The sequence below is a fragment of the Periophthalmus magnuspinnatus genome, chromosome 13 (assembly GCF_009829125.3).
Source record: "Periophthalmus magnuspinnatus isolate fPerMag1 chromosome 13, fPerMag1.2.pri, whole genome shotgun sequence".
Lineage (NCBI taxonomy): Eukaryota > Metazoa > Chordata > Actinopteri > Gobiiformes > Gobiidae > Periophthalmus > Periophthalmus magnuspinnatus.
The window spans coordinates 6,238,912-6,261,888 of record NC_047138.1 but is presented as its reverse complement, the minus strand read 5'-3'; the positions used below and the strand labels follow the sequence as shown (position 1 = coordinate 6,261,888).

General features: G+C 38.6%; 5 protein-coding genes across 5 annotated transcripts; 2 read left to right on the top strand and 3 right to left on the bottom strand.

The window, feature by feature from the left end:
- Window positions 1-3,189: 3,189 nt before the first annotated feature.
- On the top strand, window positions 3,190-11,374 carry tmem91 (transmembrane protein 91). Its single transcript, XM_033977512.2, has 4 exons — window positions 3,190-3,662; window positions 6,957-8,062; window positions 8,726-8,872; window positions 9,637-11,374. The coding sequence occupies exons 2-4, from the start codon at window positions 7,625-7,627 to the stop codon at window positions 9,790-9,792; spliced, it is 741 nt and encodes a 246-aa protein (XP_033833403.1). The 5' UTR covers window positions 3,190-3,662; window positions 6,957-7,624; the 3' UTR covers window positions 9,793-11,374.
- A 103-nt stretch (window positions 11,375-11,477) lies between these two features.
- Window positions 11,478-13,143, bottom strand: exosc5 (exosome component 5). The gene is made up of 6 exons (XM_033977513.2): window positions 13,026-13,143; window positions 12,452-12,565; window positions 12,251-12,372; window positions 12,025-12,165; window positions 11,806-11,895; window positions 11,478-11,657 (listed from the first exon to the last, which is right to left on the bottom strand). Exons 1-6 carry the CDS (start codon window positions 13,120-13,122, stop codon window positions 11,562-11,564), a joined length of 660 nt encoding a protein of 219 aa, XP_033833404.1. The 5' UTR covers window positions 13,123-13,143; the 3' UTR covers window positions 11,478-11,561.
- Window positions 13,144-13,367: 224 nt separating this feature from the next.
- Window positions 13,368-16,840, top strand: bckdha (branched chain keto acid dehydrogenase E1 subunit alpha). The gene is made up of 8 exons (XM_033977025.2): window positions 13,368-13,635; window positions 14,519-14,677; window positions 14,753-14,839; window positions 14,906-15,014; window positions 15,188-15,349; window positions 15,419-15,625; window positions 15,699-15,840; window positions 16,034-16,840. Exons 1-8 carry the CDS (start codon window positions 13,540-13,542, stop codon window positions 16,374-16,376), a joined length of 1,305 nt encoding a protein of 434 aa, XP_033832916.1. The 5' UTR covers window positions 13,368-13,539; the 3' UTR covers window positions 16,377-16,840.
- Window positions 16,841-16,940: 100 nt separating this feature from the next.
- b3gnt2l (UDP-GlcNAc:betaGal beta-1,3-N-acetylglucosaminyltransferase 2, like) lies at window positions 16,941-18,257 on the bottom strand. The gene has a single exon (XM_033977026.2). It carries the CDS (start codon window positions 18,220-18,222, stop codon window positions 16,954-16,956), a length of 1,269 nt encoding a protein of 422 aa, XP_033832917.1. The 5' UTR covers window positions 18,223-18,257; the 3' UTR covers window positions 16,941-16,953.
- Window positions 18,258-19,670: 1,413 nt separating this feature from the next.
- Window positions 19,671-22,944, bottom strand: napab (N-ethylmaleimide-sensitive factor attachment protein, alpha b). The gene is made up of 11 exons (XM_033977207.2): window positions 22,699-22,944; window positions 22,088-22,167; window positions 21,890-22,006; window positions 21,737-21,783; window positions 21,591-21,668; window positions 21,461-21,516; window positions 21,300-21,384; window positions 21,129-21,233; window positions 20,986-21,054; window positions 20,852-20,902; window positions 19,671-20,101 (listed from the first exon to the last, which is right to left on the bottom strand). The coding sequence occupies exons 1-11, from the start codon at window positions 22,794-22,796 to the stop codon at window positions 20,000-20,002; spliced, it is 888 nt and encodes a 295-aa protein (XP_033833098.1). The 5' UTR covers window positions 22,797-22,944; the 3' UTR covers window positions 19,671-19,999.
- Between the last annotated feature and the right edge of the window lie 33 nt (window positions 22,945-22,977).

The following is a 22,977-nucleotide window of genomic DNA, read 5'->3' as shown; positions in this document are numbered from 1 at the left end:
ACAGATGTAGATATTTTTTCCCAGTGCAATGTTTCTAGGGCGCATTTCTTTGTTAGATTGTGTATAGGCCTGTTCATGCTCAAGTCAAGCCGCTTCAGCTCAGAGCAGGCAGGAGACTAAGATGCATTTGTGTACAATATTTGGCACATAGACAGTGTAGGACAATGCACTAGTTTTTTGGGGTTTTTTTGTTGTTGTTTTTTTGTTTGTTTTTTTCAATAAAATCAACAGATTTCCATAGTGAGCAGCTATCACACAAATGTAGGATTTGGGGGGAGGTGGATAGCCTATAATGCAATGGAAGATTTTTTTAGCACCAATATGCAGGTCTTTTCACATTATTTGCAGAACATTAATTCCATTATCACCTTCTACAGCATAAATATAGCCTAATAGACAAATAAAGACAAATGAGGTTGTGGATCCAATAGTTGACAGTATTCCTGTATTCCTTTTATTTTTACACTCAAAGATGCTTTGCACTATTCAGTCATTCCACACCTGGCAGTGGCATGCATCTTTTGAAGCCAAAACTGCCTTGGGGTAAACAGATGGGAGCAAGGAAGGAAGGAAGCAAGGCTGCAAATCTGCGCCAACACCTCCTCCAATCACCACCCATCACTCACGTATATACAACATTCATACATTAATACTAGGTATGGTGGGTTGCGTTACACAAAGGGGCATTAGATGCCACTCCTGCCACAGAATCTGCATTCCTAATGCTCTCCCATACCAGTGCTAGGCTTCCGAGATCAGGCGAGATTGCTCATTTTCAAGGTGGTATGGCAGCCATCTACAGGCACCTGCCCTCCATCTAAGCATCTATAAGGTCGTTTAACATGCTTTAGCTTCCCTGTTTGCTTTGTATTGGATTAGTGTTTTCTCTGTTGAGCTACTTAGCACCTAAGGCTTTTTGCTAATGCTACTCTCCACACTCTTTGCTGAAGTAGCCATCTCCAGTGCTGCCACAGCGTTCTTGAAGCAATAACAGATTCTTACATTGAAATTCTAAGGCCCTCAGCGCTTCCCATCTCATTGATAATGTTAACACAAGCCCTCTGCTGCAGAATGTGTTCATTTGTCATGTCTTTCCTCCTACGGTCTACGCATATGTACTGTTGCCTTTCTTGCCCCGTCCTTAGCTCATCACTCAGTCCACTCAGACAACCCCGGGGGCCCTTTACGAGCTCTATGACCCACTGACACACAGCAATCAATATCTTTGGCACATGACACTAGAAAACAAATGTTTGCTCTATAAAAATATTCTTTAATGGAGTCATTAAGACAGTAACACACAAAAATAATAACAATCTATGTAACCAGGAGTGACAGTGGGGGGCCCACTTAACATCTCTGCACCACTAACAAGGACTGGTAGTTGCACAGCTCTAAATACATGCACATACTGCTCTTTGCACTCACAGTATGTTGTCAGCTATTATTCTTTGACCTCTTACTGTAATTAAGTGTTGCAAGGAACTAGTGTCTATCAACTTTGGAACTTAAAAGTGTAATGGCAAATTGATTGTAGAGATGACAATGTTTAATTAGAAATTACAAATCATCTTAAAATAAATGCAGATATTTTGATTTATTGAGCTTGGTTTAAATTGACTCACACAACAGTTTAAGAAAGATTTTGATCAAATCAGAATACAGTCAACATATTTTATTTTCAGTATTTTTGTCTGCATATAGATCAATGCAAATTCCATTTAAAGACATGCATTGTATAATGAAAAGACAACGTATTAAAGGACCCCTCCCACTCAGGTTTGTGCTAAACATTAATGTCTGCTGCTGAATCGATGCACGACTGACTTGAACAAAGTGTTACATGGGTCCAACCCCAATGCAATATCGTTAGTGCCCTCATCTCAAATACCCGCCAGTCTCCTTCCTTGTCCTCTACTCCATCGGCCATTGCCAATGACTAAAAAGGGACATGCAGAATGAGATGAAAGAGAGTGATGCACAGCATCAGAAAGACGTGAAAAAAGAGAAAATGAATTTGAGGATGTGCATGGACTAAAAAGTCTTATTGATCCCTTGCCCAACATAAACTAAGCGGCTGAGAGACAGCATAAGACAAATGGGGCATTCAATAGGAGATTTGTGGCTGCACTGGACCAAACAACAACAAAAAAAATAGCCAAAAGGTTAAAGCGTTTCGGGGGAGGGGAGCGCTCCTCATTAAATACTCAGCCTAAGCCCTGTGGATTTCATTGATTGCCGGTGGCCAAGCCTGATCCCTGTGGCGGTCCCTAAAATGAGCATGTGACTGCTGTTGTTTGTGCATCTTAAGTCCAATCCGTCCTGACTGGATCGTATAATGTGGAGTGGCCCGTGCAGCTTTAAGTGGGTCAGAGGGTGATGCCTGATACAAAGTGAAGTCAGCCTGGCCCGGGGCATCTCTCCTCTCTGCAGCAGAACCACTAAATGACTCTGCACCACTTCTCTATCCTTCACTTTCTGCTCCTTGGACAATAGCATTTTATGTATGTGTGTGTGTATGTATGTATATGTATATGTATATATATATATATATATATATATATATATATATATATATATATTATATATATATGTATATATATATATATATATATATATATATATATATATATATATATATATATATATATATATATATATATATATATATATATATATATATATATATATATATATATATATATATATATATATATATATATATATATATATATATATATATATATATATATATATACTGTTAGTGCCTGAATCCCCTTCCTGCTGAATCTTAACCATAGTCTTAATTCCAACCTAAAATCCTGTCCCTGTCAGTAATCCTCTTTTTAAAAGAAAGAAAAGACTAAACGCAGTGCCTCTTTTCAATTCACTTCTCTAATAGGACCAACTGCTGAGACCTGGGGCAGAATGGGTGCTCTTTAATGTTCTCATATTTAAAATACAGTGGATTTGCTATATAGCCTACACTGGACACTAAACTGAAATGCTATATAAATATTATGAGCAGGTATGAAAAAACTGGGGTTGTACAATTTCTGTCCCTCGACAAAAATGCTTGATTAACGCGTGATTATGGATTAAGGGTGTTTTATTGTAACATATTGAGATTACTTTGAGATATAATCCTAATAGCCTATTTGAAATGAACAGCAATTCCATATGGGGAGAGGAAAGGCCATATTGCGCACGTGCAGGGAGTGATCCTCATCGCTCCCATGTCCCTGATCTGTGATAGGACGTGGGAAGGGTTATCCTATTATTTCAGTGTGGTCGGTAGCCGGCTTTAGGACCCCGCGGTACAGCACTGGTCAGCAGCAGACCTGAGGCAGAGCAGAGGCGGAGAGGATGCGGAGGAGAGGGCTGCGGCTGCGACAATGTGACAGCGAGAGGACAGCAGAAAGTTAACGCCCGGAAAGATGAACAAAGTCTTGGGTGATTTTTAAACCCCGATAGAACGGATGGAGAAAGGGGCAGTGTGACCCACGGGTTTAACAGGGCAAGCGCAAAAGACGCACCTGTGTGTAGCTCTTCCCTTGACTTCAGCCCGTGCGCTACGAGCAGTGTACCTGAAGTTCAACCTACAAACCCAATGCACTGCAATCATCCTGAACGGACAGCACACGAGCAGATGAGAAGCAGAGGTGAGATGCAATCTTTATCTCTTAGGGCAAAATCGTCACTGTGGACATAAAGGTTTTTTTTTCTTTTTCTGTGTAGCCTGTATAATGGTCTGAGTCGAAAATGTACCGTCTTATATGTGAATATTATTAATTCAGCCATGCCTCTGCAGACTCATCTTTGTTTACTTTGACACAAAGACAATGGAATAGTGTGGGACCAAACCATTCATAGCTCATGACTCTTCTGTGCGCTGAAATAAAGCCTAATGCAAATATTGAAATGTATAACTATAAAATCTTGTTGCATGTGGTGCTTTCAAATCATGTTATGGCTTTTTGTGTTGTTGGTCATTGCCAATGGATGACAATGACAGCCTAGTGACCTGTGTTGTTCTAAACTTGGTCCATCCTGACAGTAATTGATCATCCATAATTGTATGAGATTGATAAGCCTTTTGTCCCCAAAGTCAAATAGGCCACAGCAGAATGTGTCAACAGATTGAAGCAGGTTTTTCAGATTATCTTTGTCTCACACATACAGGTCATTGTAATGTTCCCAGTTGCCCTTGGCTCAGGTAAACAAAGGCTGATGCCCATGGATTGTCATCACAGTTCACACTAAATCATCAACAAAAGCAGTACAAAGAATAATGATGAAAAACATGAATACTGCATATATTTTAAATCACTCATAAGTCAATACAAGCCCATAGCTCCAAAGGCTTAGGTGAACAACAGAAAGAGAAACATATGGAGTGCCCTATTTGTAGCAGCTGTGAGCACTGGCCATGTATTTGTGTGAGCATGTAGGAGGCAGAGCTGAACACTTCATATGCTTCATTTACTGTGTGTGCGTTTTGGAGCGTTATGATGTGGGACGTGTGTGTTGAGTTTGTGGACAAGTGTAGTTATGTAAAATGTGTGTCTCCAGGGTTAGCAGGGGCCATTTACTGTGCACTGCTTAACAAGACTGCCTTACACACATTCTGCACAATGGGATTCAAGTCAACGGGCGTGCGGCGTGACTTCTCTAATTTGATGTTAATAAGGTGGCTCTGCCGAAATCCCTCGCAGTGTAATGTGACAGTAACACATTCTTACTGTGAGGCTTGGTGAGCTGGAATTATCCCATCCAGTTATTATCAAGCCGAGCAGAGGAATAGTACTGAAATGGCAAATTAGCCTCTGCTTCATTTATCCTGCAGCACGCTCTCCACTCCACTGTGAATGTGTTTCCATAGGAACATGATGTTACTCTGGGCTTCACAAGCTGCGCTATGCACTCCAGTTTTTTGCTTATCTTTCCTGCTCTTCTGTGAGACTGAGAGTAGGGTGCATGAGGAAGCAAATCAATAGGATCATTAAAGGACCACTTATATTTCACATTTTCATTCAGTGCAACATCCTATTGATGCGTTTTGATTAAAGCTTATAAGCATTTACAGCCTCTGCTTCCTATATATACGCAATTTCTTTTTTCTCCAAAGTACTTACAGAATCTCTTGATCTTTGGCTGCTGAAATATCATGGCAATTACCCTTTTCCCCCTGTTAGTGTATAACAGATACTATTACTGTAGCAAAACTGCAGAGTGTGCATTACAATTTGTGTGGGATTCAGCAGCTCCTTTGTGGCAAGACTAAAAGGCAACATTTCAGTTAATTGCACATTTCTATCTTTGGGGGAAACGGAAAGCCATCATTGCACCAAAGGGTTTAGTACAGTGGTTTTGCTGAGAGCTGGGATTTAAAACAGGTAATGTAGTCAGGCACGAAGCAAAAGAAGAGAGGGTGTATCAGAGAAAGGTGAACGGTTATGCTGTTTTTGTATGACACAGCAGCTGACTAAGTAGCAGACAGCAAGCACAGAAAGGCGAGCTCTTGTAAAAGTGTCAATGATGATTTGCTGCTGCGTCCTTGCAACCTATCATCCACCTGACCGGATATTTTATGGGAGAGGCAGAATCAGAGCAAGGCAGGCTTATAATACAGCTGACTGAAGACTTTTTATGGGGGATATAGGCCCGAGTAACAGCAGGGCGGGGTGTAATAAAGCAGAGTGCATCTCTACTGGAATGAAGCAAGTGGTGAGCCAGCCCTTGTTGTTATTCCAGGTCACACCTCACAGAGAACCAGATTGGGCCTGTCAGTAAAATGTGTTATAATTAAAAAAAAAAAAAAAAAAAATCTGTTACAAATATTTAAAGTATGTTCAACCATGGTTTCTTGGTCATAATTACATTTGGACTTCAAAAGCTGTATTTAGATTTGGTATCACTCTGTGGGCTAATTTATAATTCTTTTAAGGATACATTGTCCACATTTTTGAGTACAAGTAAAACCCTGTATACTGCCAAATTTCTAATCGGAAACACAACAACGTATTGATGACTGGTTCTTTATTAGGATGTTGCTTGAAATACTGTTTACAGGGTACAGCTCCATTTGTAGCCTTGTGAGTCAGCCCCACCTACTTTCTTTTTGAATAAGAAAAGACTTTTTGGCCAGGCTTCTCTGTTTGTGGTTGAGAGCTAGTCTTTCATAATGGGCTGAGTGTACATTACAATTTAAGGGTTTGTTTGGCCAAGCAGTCTTTAAAGGAAAACTATTCCAGTGATACCCAATTACTCCACAGTTTTCCTGCATGGCATGCTGGGAAAACAGTGAGTCAGCGCATTGATTGGTAGTCTGTAAAGTGCTCTGCAGTGCACAATAAATACTTGTAAATCCTTTTTATTTTAAGTCAAAGTAAAAAAAAAAAAAAAATCTGTAGACTTTTGTCAAAAATGTAACTGCTTCAGATTAATATAAAAATAAAAACAATACAATAGTAAATCTTTACTTCTAAATATGTTTTGTTAACTAATACTAATACTATATTCTGTAGCAGTGATAATATTGCAAAATAATGTTCTGCACAAATCATTATCTGATCTCCAAATAATCCTCTATTACATCATATAATAGACACCGTCTGCTTTTCATCATCTCTGCCACCTTTATCTTTAAGGTCAGACAGCACATAGTTCAATGACAGATTAGACCCCTTGCTGCTCAAAAATCTAGATGTAACTTATTTAATTAAAACTCAATTAAAATTGAGATGTTATGATACTCCTACATTTTTTTTAAAAACATTTTGGTTGTTCAGTATAATTAAATGCTGTAATGGATTTAGTATGAGAGTCAAAAAGGACTTTAGAAGGAAAACTGGCCTATGTAACAAATAACTGTTTTCTAGATGAATTAGAAATGTTACATTGAATTTAACTGTGTAACTAGCACCACTAAGTCACTTTTGTTCTTTTTTAAACAGACATGACTGGAGAGAGCACTTCACTTGGACTTCTACCCTTATGTAAGATGAAGTGTGGTACTGCCCAAGTTCCCATAGGAGCCTAGCGAAGTCCACAGTAACCCAAAGCCATAAATCACCAGTGAGGCGCTCCAACTGTCCATTATGCTCCACTGTAGCAGCACAGGAACAGGGGTGTTGTTAGGCTGCTGACCCAACAACGTACACCAAGGGATGCTATTTCTGGCACCTCATTGCTTTCAGAGATTAGTTGCCCTCTAATATGGCCCCAATCCATTCATTTGCCACTAGTTTGACTGCTGCCTATGGTTGTGCCTATCCTGCCTCAAACACCCTGTGAATCAATCTTATCACCATCTCCTAGCGATCTGTGTGCACTTTTCCTACAAGGGCCATCGGACTGAGCCATACAATCCTGAAACAAATGGATTGTTACATGTGCAGAATACAGACACCATAAACACAAACACCTAATGCTACGGACACACCTATCAATTACAGTGAGTGAAAGACTATAAACACAAAACAACAACCAAAAACAATACGACGTATCTTTGAAACAACAGAGGCAAAGAATCTTTTAATCGTCGGGACAACTTCCCGGAAAAGCAGCATGTACTGATTGAGTTATAAGTTGCTGTTAATGTTTTTGGCATTAACTGAGCAGAATGGAAAAAGTGGATGAGTTAGAGCACCCTCTTCTGGGAGAGGGAACAAATAATAAAAGTGTGTCTGGACCTGGTTTTGTCTCTGGGCCCGTGTCCACATATTCTCCTGGTGAGCGATTTAAAGGGGTCTTAGTAAAGTGTGAGGAGGATCAAGTGTACCCTCCACTGGCCTGGAGTAGTTACTGCGGACACCCCCCTGAGATCCAACAGCAGCAGCTCTTGGACCCCTGCTCTCTGCCTCGCACCATGGAGTCCTACTACCCAGGTGGCCCTTTGTGGGGGCACACAGACTCACTGCTCAATAAGGACTATCTGGAGACTACCTTTGTGGACATAAGGCCTGGTTCAACACTGGAGAGGAAGCTGATGGCTGAGGCTCAGGACTATCATAGTACTTACAGCATGGAGGATGAAGACGACCTGCTCCCAGACTCAGATGTAAGAATTAAAATGAATATAAAACATTCACACACTCTAGTAGTTGTCCACAATGTATGCTTATTGAGAGTAGGCCCTATTTGTAAAGGGAAACACACAATTACACATTTTGAAAATTCAAACTGATAGGTTCACAACCTATATTACAGTTCAAAAGAGAAGAGAAGACAAGAGAGATTATTTTGTCTCAATATTGAGGAGAAAGAGCGGAGAGGCAAAAAAAACCCAGTTACAAACCACCACCCTCTCTGGGGTGCCCAGACCGTCTTTCACCTCTTTTAGCAAGCAGTGTAGAAACATATGACGAAATTCACAGAGAAATATATTCTGTTTTTGCATTTCCAGATGTATTTATTTTTTCATATATATATCTCATTTCTGTTCTGCAGCTGGTCTGTGGTTTGTTGTTTTATGTGTGTAGGGGGTAATTTGGTTATTTGTTATTTTGAAAAGAAAAGTCATGCTATATAAGTATTGTACACTTAATTGATACTTTCATAAAAAGACCTTTGAAAGAAAGTGACAAAGGTCCACGGAAATACTAATATTCATGTTATGTCAGTCACAGTGTATGCCATTAATATGGGATCCAGTAATACAGAGGTTGTAAATGTAATAAAAAAGTGATGTTATTGTAACATTGTGCTTGTTTTGTACCCACAGGATTCATCCATTGAAGATTACACAGACACAGACAGTGAGAGCAACTTCCCTCTAATGATACCACAGGACTACTTGGGTCTGGCCTTCTTCTCTATGCTCTGCTGCTTTTGGCCCCTGGGCATTGCTGCGTTCTACCTGTCACAAAAGGTACAATTTACATCAGTTGCAGTGAAGTGGCTGATTTCTGATATAGGCATCTCTCCAGCAATTTGAAGAAAGAAATCTAATTTGCTATTTTGCTAGAATCTAAATACCTGTAAACGGCAAAGGCTTTTTGACCCGATCAATGGCCTTTGTTAAGGTTTAATTAGAGTCATAACAAGAAGCTCAAACGTGATAGATTTCCAATATAGTCGAGAAGAAGGTCAGATTCAAAGACAGAGAGTAAGGTGAGAGGAACAAGAAAGGCAAGTGTACCATGCATGTAATAAAGTTTTACATATAACTACAAAGAGCCCAACAATATAATTGAGGAGAGCACACTGCTTAATGACTTTTATGATATTTTCCACTTACTCGTTCGGGCTATTAAAGTTAAAGCTATATTATATGTTCTGCTTCCAGTCCTTACATTTTGCTTCCAGTCCTTACATTTTATCTCCTTAATTATTACAGTTTGTTTTTTTTGTTTTTTTGCCTCTGTAGAACCTCCAGAGTCAGTGTTTAAGTCACTCTAGGCTTTAGCAGTAGGAATTAGCAACGATCTCTACCTGCACCCCTCACAACTGAGAAAAGTGCTGCAGTACACGTGCAATTATATCACGATATTCCAAATTCCATATCATCCACATACATATATCACAATGTACCACCAGCGATATGATATGGCCCAGCCCTATCTTGAAATTGCAATTTTCACATACTGTACAATAATAGCAAATGTGTTTTTCTTCTGTTCTTACCTATTTTAGACAAACAAGGCATCGGCTCAGGGGGACTTCCAGGGGGCCACTGCAGCATCCCGTCAGGCCCTGTGGCTTTCAGTCTTGTCCATCGTGTTTGGGATCATCACGTATACTTGTGCCATTGCTGCCCTCATCTCCTACCTGTCTGGAAAGCCACCTTAGAAGTAAATCATGTGAACTTAAAAAGACACAACCCCAAGCCAATACAAGAATCTCATAAATCAACATTCATACAGGCTGTAGATGTAATATAGCTGTCTTTCCCTATACCATGTCTGTCATCAACTCTATAAAGTTGTAAAAGATAAAAATCATGTTGAAGGCATGCCCAAAAATGGACGCATTGAGACCAATCTGTTTACATATAATTTTTTTCCATAGTGCACACATGCAATCTATCCAAACGTAAAGGACACCCACTCATTATACTCAAATAGATAAAAAAAAGAAAGAAATACGGAAGTTTTATGAAAAATGTTTTGTAAAAAAGACAAAAGAAAAGAGCCATACATGTGATGTTGCCTTTGCTTTTCTATTGATTTGAGCCTGATTATTTATAATGGTTTGACTGGCTCCAAGGGTTACTCCAAAACTGCAAGGGGTTATCTTTTCATCTCTTTATAATGACAGAAATTGCATTATTTTGATAAGTTTTCTGCTATTAAGCCAAAATCAGTTTTGATCTGTGGTGTATGGCGCTCAGTAAGATGTGTCGGGGCATATTATGCCAACACATATGCATACACAACTATGGGGCATTTTCTGCTTTAAAAATAAACATACCCAGAAAAATGTAAATAGAGAGCTTTGTAAAGAATACCGAAAGATGAATAAACAGCAAAGTTAAGACTTCAAGTGCAAAAAATATACAGAGAAAACTGTCATGAGCTATTCTAATAATAGAAGGTCGTCTCTGCAACTTTTGTCCAAGTCTAGCTACAGCACAGGTGATTTTGTTGGAAACTGAAATGTAATACTGTGAACTCAGAAACACAATGCAGCCAAAGGAGAAGGAAAGCAAGAGTTTACATGTCAGTGAAAATATCTATTTTGGTCAGAATGCAATATGCATGGAGACTTTTGCCAATCAAGCCAATTTCAGGCTTGACATTTGTATCATGTTATGTGATGTTCAATAATGCAAAAAAAACAACAAAAAAACAAAAAACAAACTGATGAAAACAAATGAAAAACAAAAACCTCATCCATATTGGTTTGAGCAAGTGTGCCATCAATGAAACTGTGAATAAATGAATCCCCAAGTATTTTAAAAGTGATTCAAAGGAAAAGGTAAATATTTTCTATTTATATATTGTATATAGTTTTTTAGATCCACTACAGAAATGAATTTCTGGATCAGAATTTGTTCATAAAAACTAATTACAGTTGAATACCACGCGACAACACATGGTAACCTCTAAATAATATTACAATTACAACATCCACTAAGACAATCCTTCACTTTTCTTCAATGGGCTATTTGTCGTTTCTGTCAGTTTTAGCATTATAGTTTGATAAAAAGGCATTTGATGTAAATTGCCTTTTCTTAGATGGTTGACATTGCTTGACAGCTCATGGTCAGACTTGGTTTATTTTGTATAGTCAATTACTGGATGCAGTGAATTTAACAGGTATATGTGCCAACTGCTGCTAAAGGTTATGTATTACACATGCTATAAATTATATTATTTACCTTTAGAGTCCATACTTGTAAATTGATCTGTAAAATAAAGAAATAAACCCTAAGAACTGTACTAGCTTTGGTTAATATCTTTAAGTGTTATACAATCTCATCTTCTCAGTCACAAAAGATCATGCCTTCAATCACACAGAAATACATTGAAATAAGGTAGCAAAGGGGTTATGAATATTTTATTACAACATGGGCGCAAATGTGTAAAAAAGAATTTTATCCAAAAGGCTGATTCTTTTCATAAGGTTTTAGAGTATCTGCGTTGAACAGAGTCTCTGTAGAATAGAAAGATCTTCTCTGAAGCTTTTTGGCAGACCGCTATACACTGTTGTAGCTGCAGAAAAAAACAAATACACAATATTTTAACCACAAATTAAGTTACCAGAAATATTTGTAATGATGCTGAGAAATATTAGAAAGACTTTTTAAATACAGGTCAAATGAATGTTACTAATGAATTGTTATTGGCCAAAAGTACTTGCCTCATAGACTGAAAATGATCCTTGAGTTGAAGACATCAGTACTTTATGGTCCGTGCTATCAATGGCGAAGGTTAGTATTGCTCTAGATTCCTGTAACAATAACCCAAACAATTTTTCATGAAGCTAAGGTTTGTTGTTAGATCAAGAAGATCTTTTGATCACAGAAATGAGAATATTTTATTGTAAGTGTTTCAAGTATGACAAACACGCAAAACACACCTTTTCTTGAGCAACAGTGGGATCTGTAATTATTTGACCATCTGAGTTTATGGCACAAGTCACTCCACAAAAGAGACAGCTCATAGGCAGACCCGCATCCATGAGCGCCATGCAGGCAGCATTCAGCAAGCAAGAAAGGAGCTATAAACAACTTAAGGAAGCATACACTGCTTTATTTTATCAGTACTGTTTCACATTACATTTTAAATAGCATAATTAAGGATACTGAACCATCGTTATGTACCACCTGAAGAATAAGAGTCAGTGATGACCGAGGATGAAGGAAAGACAGCAAAGATGCTTCACATGTTTCTCGCACACACTGTTCTTGTGATCGCTCTCGCACACCTAGAAACACGAGATGAATATCAGTGACATAATAATACATGGGACCTCTATTTTATGTTTCTGTCTGATCAAAACCTACTTGGCAGGCCGACTTTGGGTTGAATGAGAACTTCCAGTGTTGCACGGTCATAGATTTCCTTACTGACTTTGACCTCTGCCGGACCATACATTCCAGCAAGCACACTTGTGTCCCCTTTAAAAAAGCATTTTGTGGCGATTCTTGAAATATTAGTTGCAACTTTATACTACTATTTACTACTACTGCTAGAATATGTAATACAACTATAATACCAACGTCTGGTGGTCATATTGTATCTGAGGCAATATATCTAACATAATTATTGATAATAAAATAAACCATGATGTTTAGGCTTCATTGTAAGCAAAGTGCAACATGAAAACAGTGTACTGCTGCAAAGTTAAGCATTATCATCAAAGTACAAGCTTCAAAGTCAAACTGGATAAAAGTCTATCCACACTGTTTGAGTGAAAAGCTGTCAGACATCCACTTCCATAGAAATATAACAAACAGGACGATTAGCTTTGTAAGATACATGTGATGGATGGCCATACACTTTTATGACACTGATGAGTTTTCACAAGTTTTGGAAGCGATTTTCTCCTCACAAACGACAGGTTTATTATGTACATACCTTGAATGAATGAAGCCGAGCCGTCTGGCCGTGACAGAAGGTTTTGTTCGCAGCCAAATTCTCTCAAAGAAATATCTGTAGATTTGCACACCTCCATCGCGCTCGTGCTCTGGCGGTCTGTTTGTCGCAGGAATATGACGTCATTTATTTTGATTACGATTACAGAATTTCTTTTCTTTATATTTTGGAAACATTTGAGAGTCCTGGACATGGGCCTATTGGGTTTGGACCCAAGATGTATTATGGTTTGCGAATCAAAGAAAAATATTTTTAAGCGATATTTGTAGTGTTTTACGTAACGTTACCTCTGCGCGTTACTCTGAAATGTGACCCGGACCGGATACTGTACCGGTTGGATAGCCTTGCACAGCCCTTGATGATTGCGTTTCAGTCGTTGTTGTTACTGGTTAGCTGTGAATAAGAGACACTATTCTATTTAGGCATTGAAAATTCATATCTAGCCATCCCGTGTGCGTTTTAACATTGAAGTGTGTGGTTTTTATCGGTGGCAAATATGAACAAGATGTATGGGCTGTGTATCCGCGCTGTTCGTCAAACTGCACGACCAAAATCATTCAGGCTGCTTCAACGTAGAGCCTTCAGGTTGTCTGTAAGTAAAATGTGTTCCGGGCACTGCTGAATATGTTGATTATCATACTAAGTCAATGGTGTAATGTTTGCATACCACTTGATGTTAGTGTTAAAACCCCGACTATAAGACAGACATGGTCATGCTTTAACAACATTAACATTTGGACTTCATTTCAAGAAATAAGCAACTTTTCAAATGATTTGTTTTGTTGAAATGTGTCCTTGCTAACGCTGCACAGATATCGCGAGGACTTAAACAAATACCCGAGAAACGTTTTGAAGCGTCGCGATATTTTCATTCGCACAGGGCAACAACCTTGCACAACCCAGCCTACATTCAGGTCTTTATTGTAGCCGCTGTAGATTTAAGAGGAAATATATTTTCAACAGGTTTTAGTCATTCAACTTTGAGATACTTTGTTGTATTTTTGCTTGCTGGATTGCTATTGGTTGGTCAAAGGGGCGTGAACTAACTTGGCCGCCCACTTCCCTGTTGTTCTTTTTCCCTAACTAAAGATCATGTGTCAGACTAGGTGATAACAAGGGTACATGATTTTTTATTTTTTTGGAGGTTTTAGGATTTAGATGAAATGTTATTCATGGCTGGATTAAGTGTCCTATGGACTGGTGACAAAACCAGTTTTAATTGTGTATGACATTGTCATGTAGGGATGGTCAACTAAAGACATGCCCTGTGTGGGAATTTGTCGACTCTCCACATAAATTCTTAAGATTATTAGTCAACCAATAATAAAGTGGTTGCTTAGTCAAATTGATCAATCAACCAAAGGCATACAGCTCTATGGGAACTGTTAATTTTGTTATTAGACTTCCATTTGAGTAGCCATGGTTAAGTAATACATTGTTTCCTCGTTTCATATCTCTCCGTGCGTAAATAAAAGTCTGCTGATTCAACACTGGAGAAACCACAATTCCCTGGAGCCTCTGCAGAGTTTGTGGACCATCTTGAGTTCATCCAGCCCAATGTCATCTCTGGGATCCCCGTATACAGAGTGATGGACCGCCAGGGCAATATTATCAACCCCTCTCAAGATCCTCAAGTACATACATAGTTTTTTAAAAATATTGTGCTTATATGAACCTCTTGTCTGAGATTTAGATTTTTTTCCTTTCAGCTTCCAAAAGAGACAGTTTTAAATTTTTACCAGAAGATGACAATGCTGAACACAATGGATCGGATTCTTTATGAATCTCAGAGACAGGTAACTCTTTCTACAGTTTTTTGTATCTTTTTTTTTTTTTCCCCCCTAAATATAACCTCTGTTTAGGGTCGCATCTCTTTTTATATGACCAACTACGGTGAAGAAGGGACACACATTGGAAGTGCTGCTGCTCTTGATCCAAATGACATAGTGTTTGGCCAGTACCGTGAAGCAGGTAAGGCTGGTATTTGTAATATTACTGTATGTTTTGGGCATATTTCTTGCTCTTTCAGAAACACATTAAAATAACTTTTTCTATTATCAACAAATCATAAAAGTAAGCATAATCAATCAATCTATTTTACTAAACACTAACAATACAGCTAATTAACAGTTTTGCACATGCAGGAGTGCTGATGTACCGTGGTTTTCCTTTGGATCTCTTCATGGCTCAGTGCTATGCAAATGCGGATGACCTGGGTAAGGGCCGTCAGATGCCCGTTCACTACGGCAGCAAAGACCTAAACTTTGTTACCATCTCTTCACCCCTGGCTACACAGATTCCCCAGGGTGAGTATTTCCATCTAGTTGGTCCCAGCTCCACCTTAATTTCTCTAATACAGTCTTTCCTCTTTATAGCGGCTGGAGCAGCTTATGCCGTTAAGAGAGAAAACATCAATCGTGCTGTGATCTGTTACTTTGGAGAGGGGGCAGCTAGTGAAGGAGATGCACATGCTGGTTTTAACTTCTCTGCCACTCTTGAATGCCCCTTGATATTCTTCTGCCGCAACAATGGCTATGCAATTTCCACCCCTACTAATGAGCAGTATAGGGGTGATGGCATTGGTAAGATGTTTTATTGAATAAGTTAAATAGATTGGCCAATAGTTTTACTGATTATTCTACATTTTATCAACAGCTGCACGAGGACCTGGTTATGGAATGTTGTCAATTAGAGTGGATGGAAATGATGTCTTTGCTGTATACAATGCCACCAAGGAAGCGCGGCGAAGGGCTGTAGCAGAAAACCAACCTTTTCTAATTGAGGCAATGACTTACAGGTTAGTTATGTGTAATCGTCCTTAAATTATGCAAATGTATAATCTATAATTAAAATATTTCTGTCATAGAATTTGAACTACAAAAAAAATAGCACAAAGCACAACTCCCCTCTCCAATTACTTGAAAGTCACACATTTGCAAACATTTTCTAAGCATAATATTTAAGAAGCTTTTTTTTTTTTAACGTTGTAGAATCGGTCACCACAGTACAAGTGATGACAGCTCAGCATATCGTTCTGTGGATGAGGTGAACTATTGGGACAAGCAGGACCACCCCATCTCTCGCCTCAGACACTACATGACAGCTCGGGGCTGGTGGAGTGAAGATGATGAGAGGAGCTGGAGGAAACAGTCCCGTAAGACTGTGATGGAGGCTTTTGAGAAGGCGGAGAGGCGTCTGAAGCCTAACCCTGAGCTACTTTTTACGGATGTGTACAAGGAGATGACCCCACAGCTGGACAAGCAGAGGGAGTCCCTGTGGAGACATGTTCAGCAGTACAAAGAGCACTACCCTCTCGATCTATATGAAAAATAACTAACAGATCATTTTAAGTAACAATGTAATCCTCTAGTTGACTGTGACCTAGGTGAAGAATTGCACAAAATTGCATATAACTGTAAACAGATTTGTAGTTTTGATATGGGATTTATTCTTCCTTTATGCACAACTAAGACAACAAAGTATGAATGTGTGCAGTACTATAAGTCACACAAATGTTTTTGGTGCCTTTTAGTTACCGTAAACAGAAAAAAAAAGCAGACATCACTTAAATGCTGTTTGCCAATTGCTAACTCTTATTTTGATCATAAAGTGGTCAGGTTGTTCAATTAAAAAACATTTTGTGTAGAAATGTGTCATCTTATGTTGTGTCCTTTAGTCCTTTTATACAGTATATATTGTACCTGTTATATGGGAGTGTGTATACTGTTCTGATAAACTGTACAACATTTTTCTGTTACATGTTTGAGGGAAAAAAATATATAAACATGACATGGTAATTGCTTTTGTGTAGCCTTGCATTGTATGTTTTAGACTCAAGTCCTGTCTGAAGAGAAAAACAAAACTAAAGCATTTACAGAATAGACATTATATAATTTTTGGAATAAGGAATTTAACATGTCAGAAGTGGGCTATGAATTCCTCTCCACAGTTTCTTCAACTCCCTGGGGGATCGCTGGTGTATCAGTATGAGACCTTTATGCACACACAAGTTCTGACGGTCCTGCTCACTTACATCAAATGTTTGAAAACCTGAATGTGCCTCAGGAGAAATCCCTAAGGCTTTTAAACACATTGCAATGTAAACATCGTCAATTGGGAAGAAAGGAATAACACGTGAAATTGAATGAAGCCGTTGCAATAATGACCCAGAGACAGCAAAGCCACCACCCCCAATATAAGGAGGGTATGTTCCATCATAGAAACTCAGAGGGATATAATATTTGCTTTTAGGGTCCCTGAGTGGAGCAGCTGTACTTATAACATGACCAACAAAGAGCTGAGTAGCCTTTGAAGGCTCTAGAGACTGCAGGTAACTTAGTAATGCTGGTGTGTTAACAAAAACATCATCATCCCCACTAAACACAAAGGAAACATGTGGACAATTTTTCAAAGTCCAGTGGAGAAATGCATCCATTTTGAGTGTTAGGTTCAGCAAAGACTCATTGAAGTCCCATTGAAGGATGTCCTTGAAGGTTTTAGCTTCAAATGACAACAAGGCACCAAGATCAGGGTCATCTGATGATGGGCTGCCCAGTAGAAACAGGGTGCGTACTCTCAAATTATTCTGAAAAACTTCCTCTCTTCCCCAGGTCTCACGCACTGAGTGCCTCTGTTCAAAGTTTCCAGGTCTTGACTTGATCGCAAAAAGAAGGAAGGTTTGCCCACCTCTGTCACTGTTCAGACATTTGTCTGGCTGGTTTACCAGGAGTGGAGGAGACTTACAATTCATGGCCATTAAAAAGTCCTGAAACATGTAGGGATATGAAGCAAAATCATGAATATTGGTTTTCAAGAGTTCTTGGTTGACTTCCCTACAGTGAGACCACAGATGATGATGCTCCAGTTCTTTTCTATTCACCTGCCTAAGGGTGGAGTAAAGCAGTCGATTCCAGTAGGCTTTGTTTTTAGAGATAGCCTGTGTCAGACCACTTGAAACAGACACACTGACATCAGGCTTTACGGTGGGAAAACTCACATGTTTGGTCAATGGTGAGACAGTTGCATTAAGTTTTTCTGCTGCTTGAATAATCCGAGGCCTCCTTAGCTCTTTCTGTTCCAGGCTGTGACTGTGGGTCTTCTCCAAATGTAATGTTGAGAGGAAAATGAGAAACAATGAAGTCAGTAAAACCATAACAATTAAGCTTTGAAAGGGTCTCATTGTTTTAGAAAAAGTTATGCAATCCAGTGCTTTTTAACCTTTAAGCTAAGGGAAGTTCATATTCAGGGGGAAGCCATTTGCTGAAATGTTTGATTGCATGTACAGTCCAATTCTGCAAAATAAAGAAAACAAATGTTTATCACCTGATCACACTCTGGCTCATTTGACCAGATGCCTAGATGACATCAAATTAAGTAATTTCCCAAAATAAAACTTAAACTCAAGGTCACACACTGAATAGGCTTACAGCAGTAGCCTATTATGAGAATGACAATGTACCCCAACAATCACTGATGTTACCAGCAGATAAAGGGAAATTGCTATGGGACTTTGTAGTTAAGGTGCAGTCTCCAGAGTATGATTAGACCTAACCCAGCCAGCTACATTCAAATAACAGCACAATCCCTCAGGAGGCCTACACAACCCTTTAAAGTAAACAAAAAAAATACAATATTTTATCCAAAATTTGTTGAGGTTTTCTATCAAGAATTGAGAATCAGATAACTTAAAAATAATGATATTAATAATAAATAAACTTCCAAATGTGAGAATGCCTGACCCCTGCAGTCATCACAAACAGGTGTTCTTAATTAGTCACACTAAAATGCATGAAACGATATAGGCATACTATTGTTGTAAATTTGTCATATTAATTTGCGACCAAATACTTACAAAAGATTACGGGACTCCGGGTAAAAGTAGAAAGAAATTCCTTGTCTCTCCACACCATCTGCAGCGTGAAGAGCACAGAGCAGCTCTGCACAGCGCACCGTGCACTTCACCTGAGGGAGGGACAAGTGGATACAAGCCGCACCCACAACAAATCAATGTCAAAGTCATTTTTATTCAAAAGATCAAGTCACAGATACATAAATTTGAGAAGGCTTCAACCAGACGAAGACCCTTGTTTTGGACAAAATTACAGGAGGAAATACACACAGTGTTCAGAGGCGGGTATTTAATTTCATTTGCATCTTATAAAGGCTTTAAAAATCGAGCCTGCTTAAAACTAAATAACCACCAACAATTAGACAATAAAACATGTAACCTGTACAAGAGGTTTTCCAATCATTCCAAATCATGCACAAACCTACCGAGGATTAAAGTGCTCTAGATAAAGCTATGCACCTTTCCATCAAATCTGTGCAGATCCTGAGAATCAGGCAAAATAAGGCAGAGAGTACTTGGGGAAATCATAGTGTCTCTTTTGCAGATGATACTGTTGAATTATAATATAAACCGTACGCGTAATTGAACATGTGCTACTCCCATCTGACTCCAGGGGGCGGCACTGTACAATTATTCTTGATTCGAAAATTTTTATTATAAAAATTTCCTTAATGGGAGTTCAAAAAATAACTTATTACAGCTGGCCTTCCCTACAGCCAAGGGCATTAGATATTTTTTAGGCAAATATAGCCAAAATTTTTACTCATATTACCAATATATTAATTTGGATGCATTTATTTATAAGTGTTGTGACTCCCTTACAATTACATGAATAATAAAAAAGTACATTTTCTCTGTGCTGGCATGATCACTTGCATTTCAAATTTCTTAAATTAGAGCCTTAACATACTTAATATAAAGGGTTAAAGAAAATAGTGTTTATACCCAAAGAGTGAACTAAGAGAAAACAAATTTTTACATTTTAAAAACGCAAAATGTGTAAGAGAAGCGTAATAGTAAAACAACGTTATATATTGGACATCAGCATTATCTGCAAAAAACATAGGCCAAAGGTTAAAGTCAAATGGATGTTAAAGGATGACAGGGTTCAACGTAGGTCACTCTCATCGTCCTGTATGGTCTTTTTGATACGAAGAAGCATTGTAGTGAGCCACTGGTCCAACCGTGAAATGGTGTCAAACTCCTTTACCTGAGACAAAATAAATATATTTCAAGTAGAGCTATAACAAACAATCTACTTGCACCACGACCTGAATTTCATATCGACAGCTTTACAGCAAATTAATGATTTGTTTCAAAGCAAAGTGTGCATTATCTCTAGGGCGCTTTTACATGTTATTGAGCTTAGTGGAGCAGCCGCAGTACATGCTGGATTTAGTTCTATTTACTTCACTGTTGGTTTGGACCAATTATCACTCACCCCAACCATAGGCTACATGAGAAGTGATCGACAAAATTATTTTTAATGACAAAAAGCAACAAGCGAACAGAGCCCTGTGAACACATGGACAGACACACTTTCCTAACTACTACGTGCAGTGTGGTTTTTTCTTTCTTTTCACAAATAAATGTATTTATATCTGAAAAAGAGACAATTTTAACCCTGCTGACACTCTCTCTCAGCAGGGCTATCCTGGTTAAATAAAGGTCTAAAACAGAGGCTGCACGAGACATGTCTGCCAGAGGTGATCTAATGTGTAACACCAGATTTAGAGTGCCAAATTATTATTGAAATTGGTATTCCCAAGGTTGATCACTCCACACTCCCCCACACTCCAGCTGCTCCGAGAAAACCAGTTTAGACACACCAGAGTACAGCTGTTAGATTCACACTGGCCCAAACGCACATGCACATACATTGCTCTGTTGGGTCAGCCTCACCAGGAAGAGCCAGTGTGAAAATGACCTAAATTTGCGCCACAATGTTTGACATATTTACCGAATCAGTATAGGCATCCATGTTCTGCTCTTCATATGCATCTAAAAGTTTCTGGATCAATTAGAAAAGATAGAGATGGTTAACAATTTAATTTGACCAAACACTGAAAATAAGTGCTTACAATAAAAACGTACCTTCAACAGTTTGCATTCCCGAGAGTCTGAAAAGGCTGGAAACATTTCCTCATACTTCTGCACAGCAAGCTTGGTGAAATAACAATAACAACCATTTACACACAAACATTTACTCATGTTTGAACAGTACAAATCCAGCCTACCTTTGCATTCAGCATGTCTACACAGAAGTGACAGAGTGCTGCCTTAAAGAAGTGATCCTTGGCACTGTATTTCAGAAGTGTGCTGTCCATTGCATATGTTCCAATCTTCAAGTAGAAGAAAATAATTTCAGGAGTACAACATAATTTGGAGGCATACAAGCAAGAACTCACCTGTTCATATATCTCAATAGCTTTTTGATACTGCTCCAACTGGGCAGCATAGGTTGCAACTTTCAGAAGGCACTTGTTGGCTGAACTAAAAAGAAAAATATTCAAACCAAAATTGTAAACAGTACCAGTAGTGGAACATGCTATTCAAAATATATAATCACCTTGTGGATTCTTCACCTTTGTAATAATCTGCTGCTTGTTCATAATGTGCAACCGCCTAGAATGTAAAATTAACATTTTAGGCCACAAAATGGATATATCAGACAAAACACAATGTATACTCTATCTAACCTTATCAATGTCCACCAACTCTGTCTCGTATATTTCAGCAATAGTGATGTGGTGTTTTGCAGCAATTGTAAAACGTCCCTGGAAATGAAAACACATATTAAGTTAGTTGATATTACTCTAAAATGGCATATGATGCAATAACTCACCATATCTGTATAGATTTCTATTGCTCTGTTTAAACAGTTTATTGCCTCTGTGGATGCAAATGATAATTAAGTAACAGATAAATAATCAGAAATAAAAAATAGTGAATGCTCTGGTGAGTGACACTAAGGCACTGACAGAATCAGAAAATGTACCTTGTGGATCTGCTTTTTTGAAGGCATTTCCAGCATCAATGTAATTTGTAGCAGCATCATGTTTGCTTTGCATCTGCAGGTGGAGGCGTGCAGCTTGAGAGAATGCATTTCCTGCAGCTGAAAAGCCCATAAACAGATCTTAAATTTGTCTCGCAATCCCTCACAACAATTAAGGTCAGGATTTGCAAAACATCTTACCACACCAGTTTTTAGCCATTTTATACATGTTTGCAGCCCTCACATAAATGTCACATGCCTCTTCCAACTTGGAGGAGCCCCTGTGTTAAAAGCACAAACAAACCAACGTTAAACCTCTTAAAAATTATGCATTTCTACAATTACCAGAGTCTGTAGTGGTAAAATGAATGTAAGTTACAACAATTGGTATAGAAAAGAACACTAAATCACTCTGTAACCTTGGTGTAGTAAGGATTATCAACACATTCTCAACGTAAGGATAATTAACAAGTTGTTATACAGCTGCAGCGTTGTACTGAAACTGACCAAAATAATTGCGCCATGTCGGGATGTCAGTACATACAAAGAACATAGTGTACGGATTCGTTTGATCCAAGTTATAAAAGAGTACTGTCCCATCTAAAATGCTGAGGTCACTAATGGACCATAACTACTGTCTACATTGCAACCCAGCAGTATTTTATCAGCACCAGAAAGGTTTGGTAAACGTGTTTTTCCACTTAAAAACTAAAACAGGCCAAGTGGTTTAATGTGTATACCTAGTTGGCCTTTAGCGTTACAGAAGCTACCAAGAACCCGCTACGTTTTATAAAGCTAGCGCAAACACTCACCCAAACAAAGATCCAAAAAACGACTGCGAAGATTTCACTTTCTTTTCCGCCTCGGCCATTAAAGCCATTGCCTCTTTTTCTTTCCCGCTGTTGTCCATTTTACGATTACTTCTCAAAAGTTAAAGGAAAAAATCAGAAACATTAAACAACAAACCTACACGATAACAGCTAGCAATAGCCTCTGCTCTGTTGCCTTGTCACATCAGCAGCAGCCGCATAGACCGTCCCAATCACGTGACACAGGACCCTCTGCTGCGAATGATTTAAAAAGTAAGTAGA

Coding starts and splice junctions, on each gene's coding strand:
- tmem91 (XM_033977512.2), top strand. CDS start 7,625: ATGGAAAAAGTGGATGAGTTAGAGCACCCTCTTCTGGGAGAGGGAACA. Junction 8,063..8,725: donor ACCTGCTCCCAGACTCAGAT/GTAAGAATTAAA, acceptor TTGTACCCACAG/GATTCATCCATTGAAGATTA. Junction 8,873..9,636: donor CGTTCTACCTGTCACAAAAG/GTACAATTTACA, acceptor TACCTATTTTAG/ACAAACAAGGCATCGGCTCA.
- exosc5 (XM_033977513.2), bottom strand. CDS start 13,122: ATGGAGGTGTGCAAATCTACAGATATTTCTTTGAGAGAATTTGGCTGC. Junction 12,566..13,025: donor CTCGGCTTCATTCATTCAAG/GTATGTACATAA, acceptor GCTTTTTTAAAG/GGGACACAAGTGTGCTTGCT. Junction 11,658..11,805: donor GATCATTTTCAGTCTATGAG/GCAAGTACTTTT, acceptor TTTTTTCTGCAG/CTACAACAGTGTATAGCGGT.
- bckdha (XM_033977025.2), top strand. CDS start 13,540: ATGAACAAGATGTATGGGCTGTGTATCCGCGCTGTTCGTCAAACTGCA. Junction 14,678..14,752: donor ACCCCTCTCAAGATCCTCAA/GTACATACATAG, acceptor TTTTCCTTTCAG/CTTCCAAAAGAGACAGTTTT. Junction 15,350..15,418: donor GGCTACACAGATTCCCCAGG/GTGAGTATTTCC, acceptor TCCTCTTTATAG/CGGCTGGAGCAGCTTATGCC.
- b3gnt2l (XM_033977026.2), bottom strand. CDS start 18,222: ATGAGACCCTTTCAAAGCTTAATTGTTATGGTTTTACTGACTTCATTG.
- napab (XM_033977207.2), bottom strand. CDS start 22,796: ATGGACAACAGCGGGAAAGAAAAAGAGGCAATGGCTTTAATGGCCGAG. Junction 21,784..21,889: donor CAAAAAAGCAGATCCACAAG/GTACATTTTCTG, acceptor TTGCATCCACAG/AGGCAATAAACTGTTTAAAC. Junction 20,903..20,985: donor GGGAATGCAAACTGTTGAAG/GTACGTTTTTAT, acceptor TAATTGATCCAG/AAACTTTTAGATGCATATGA.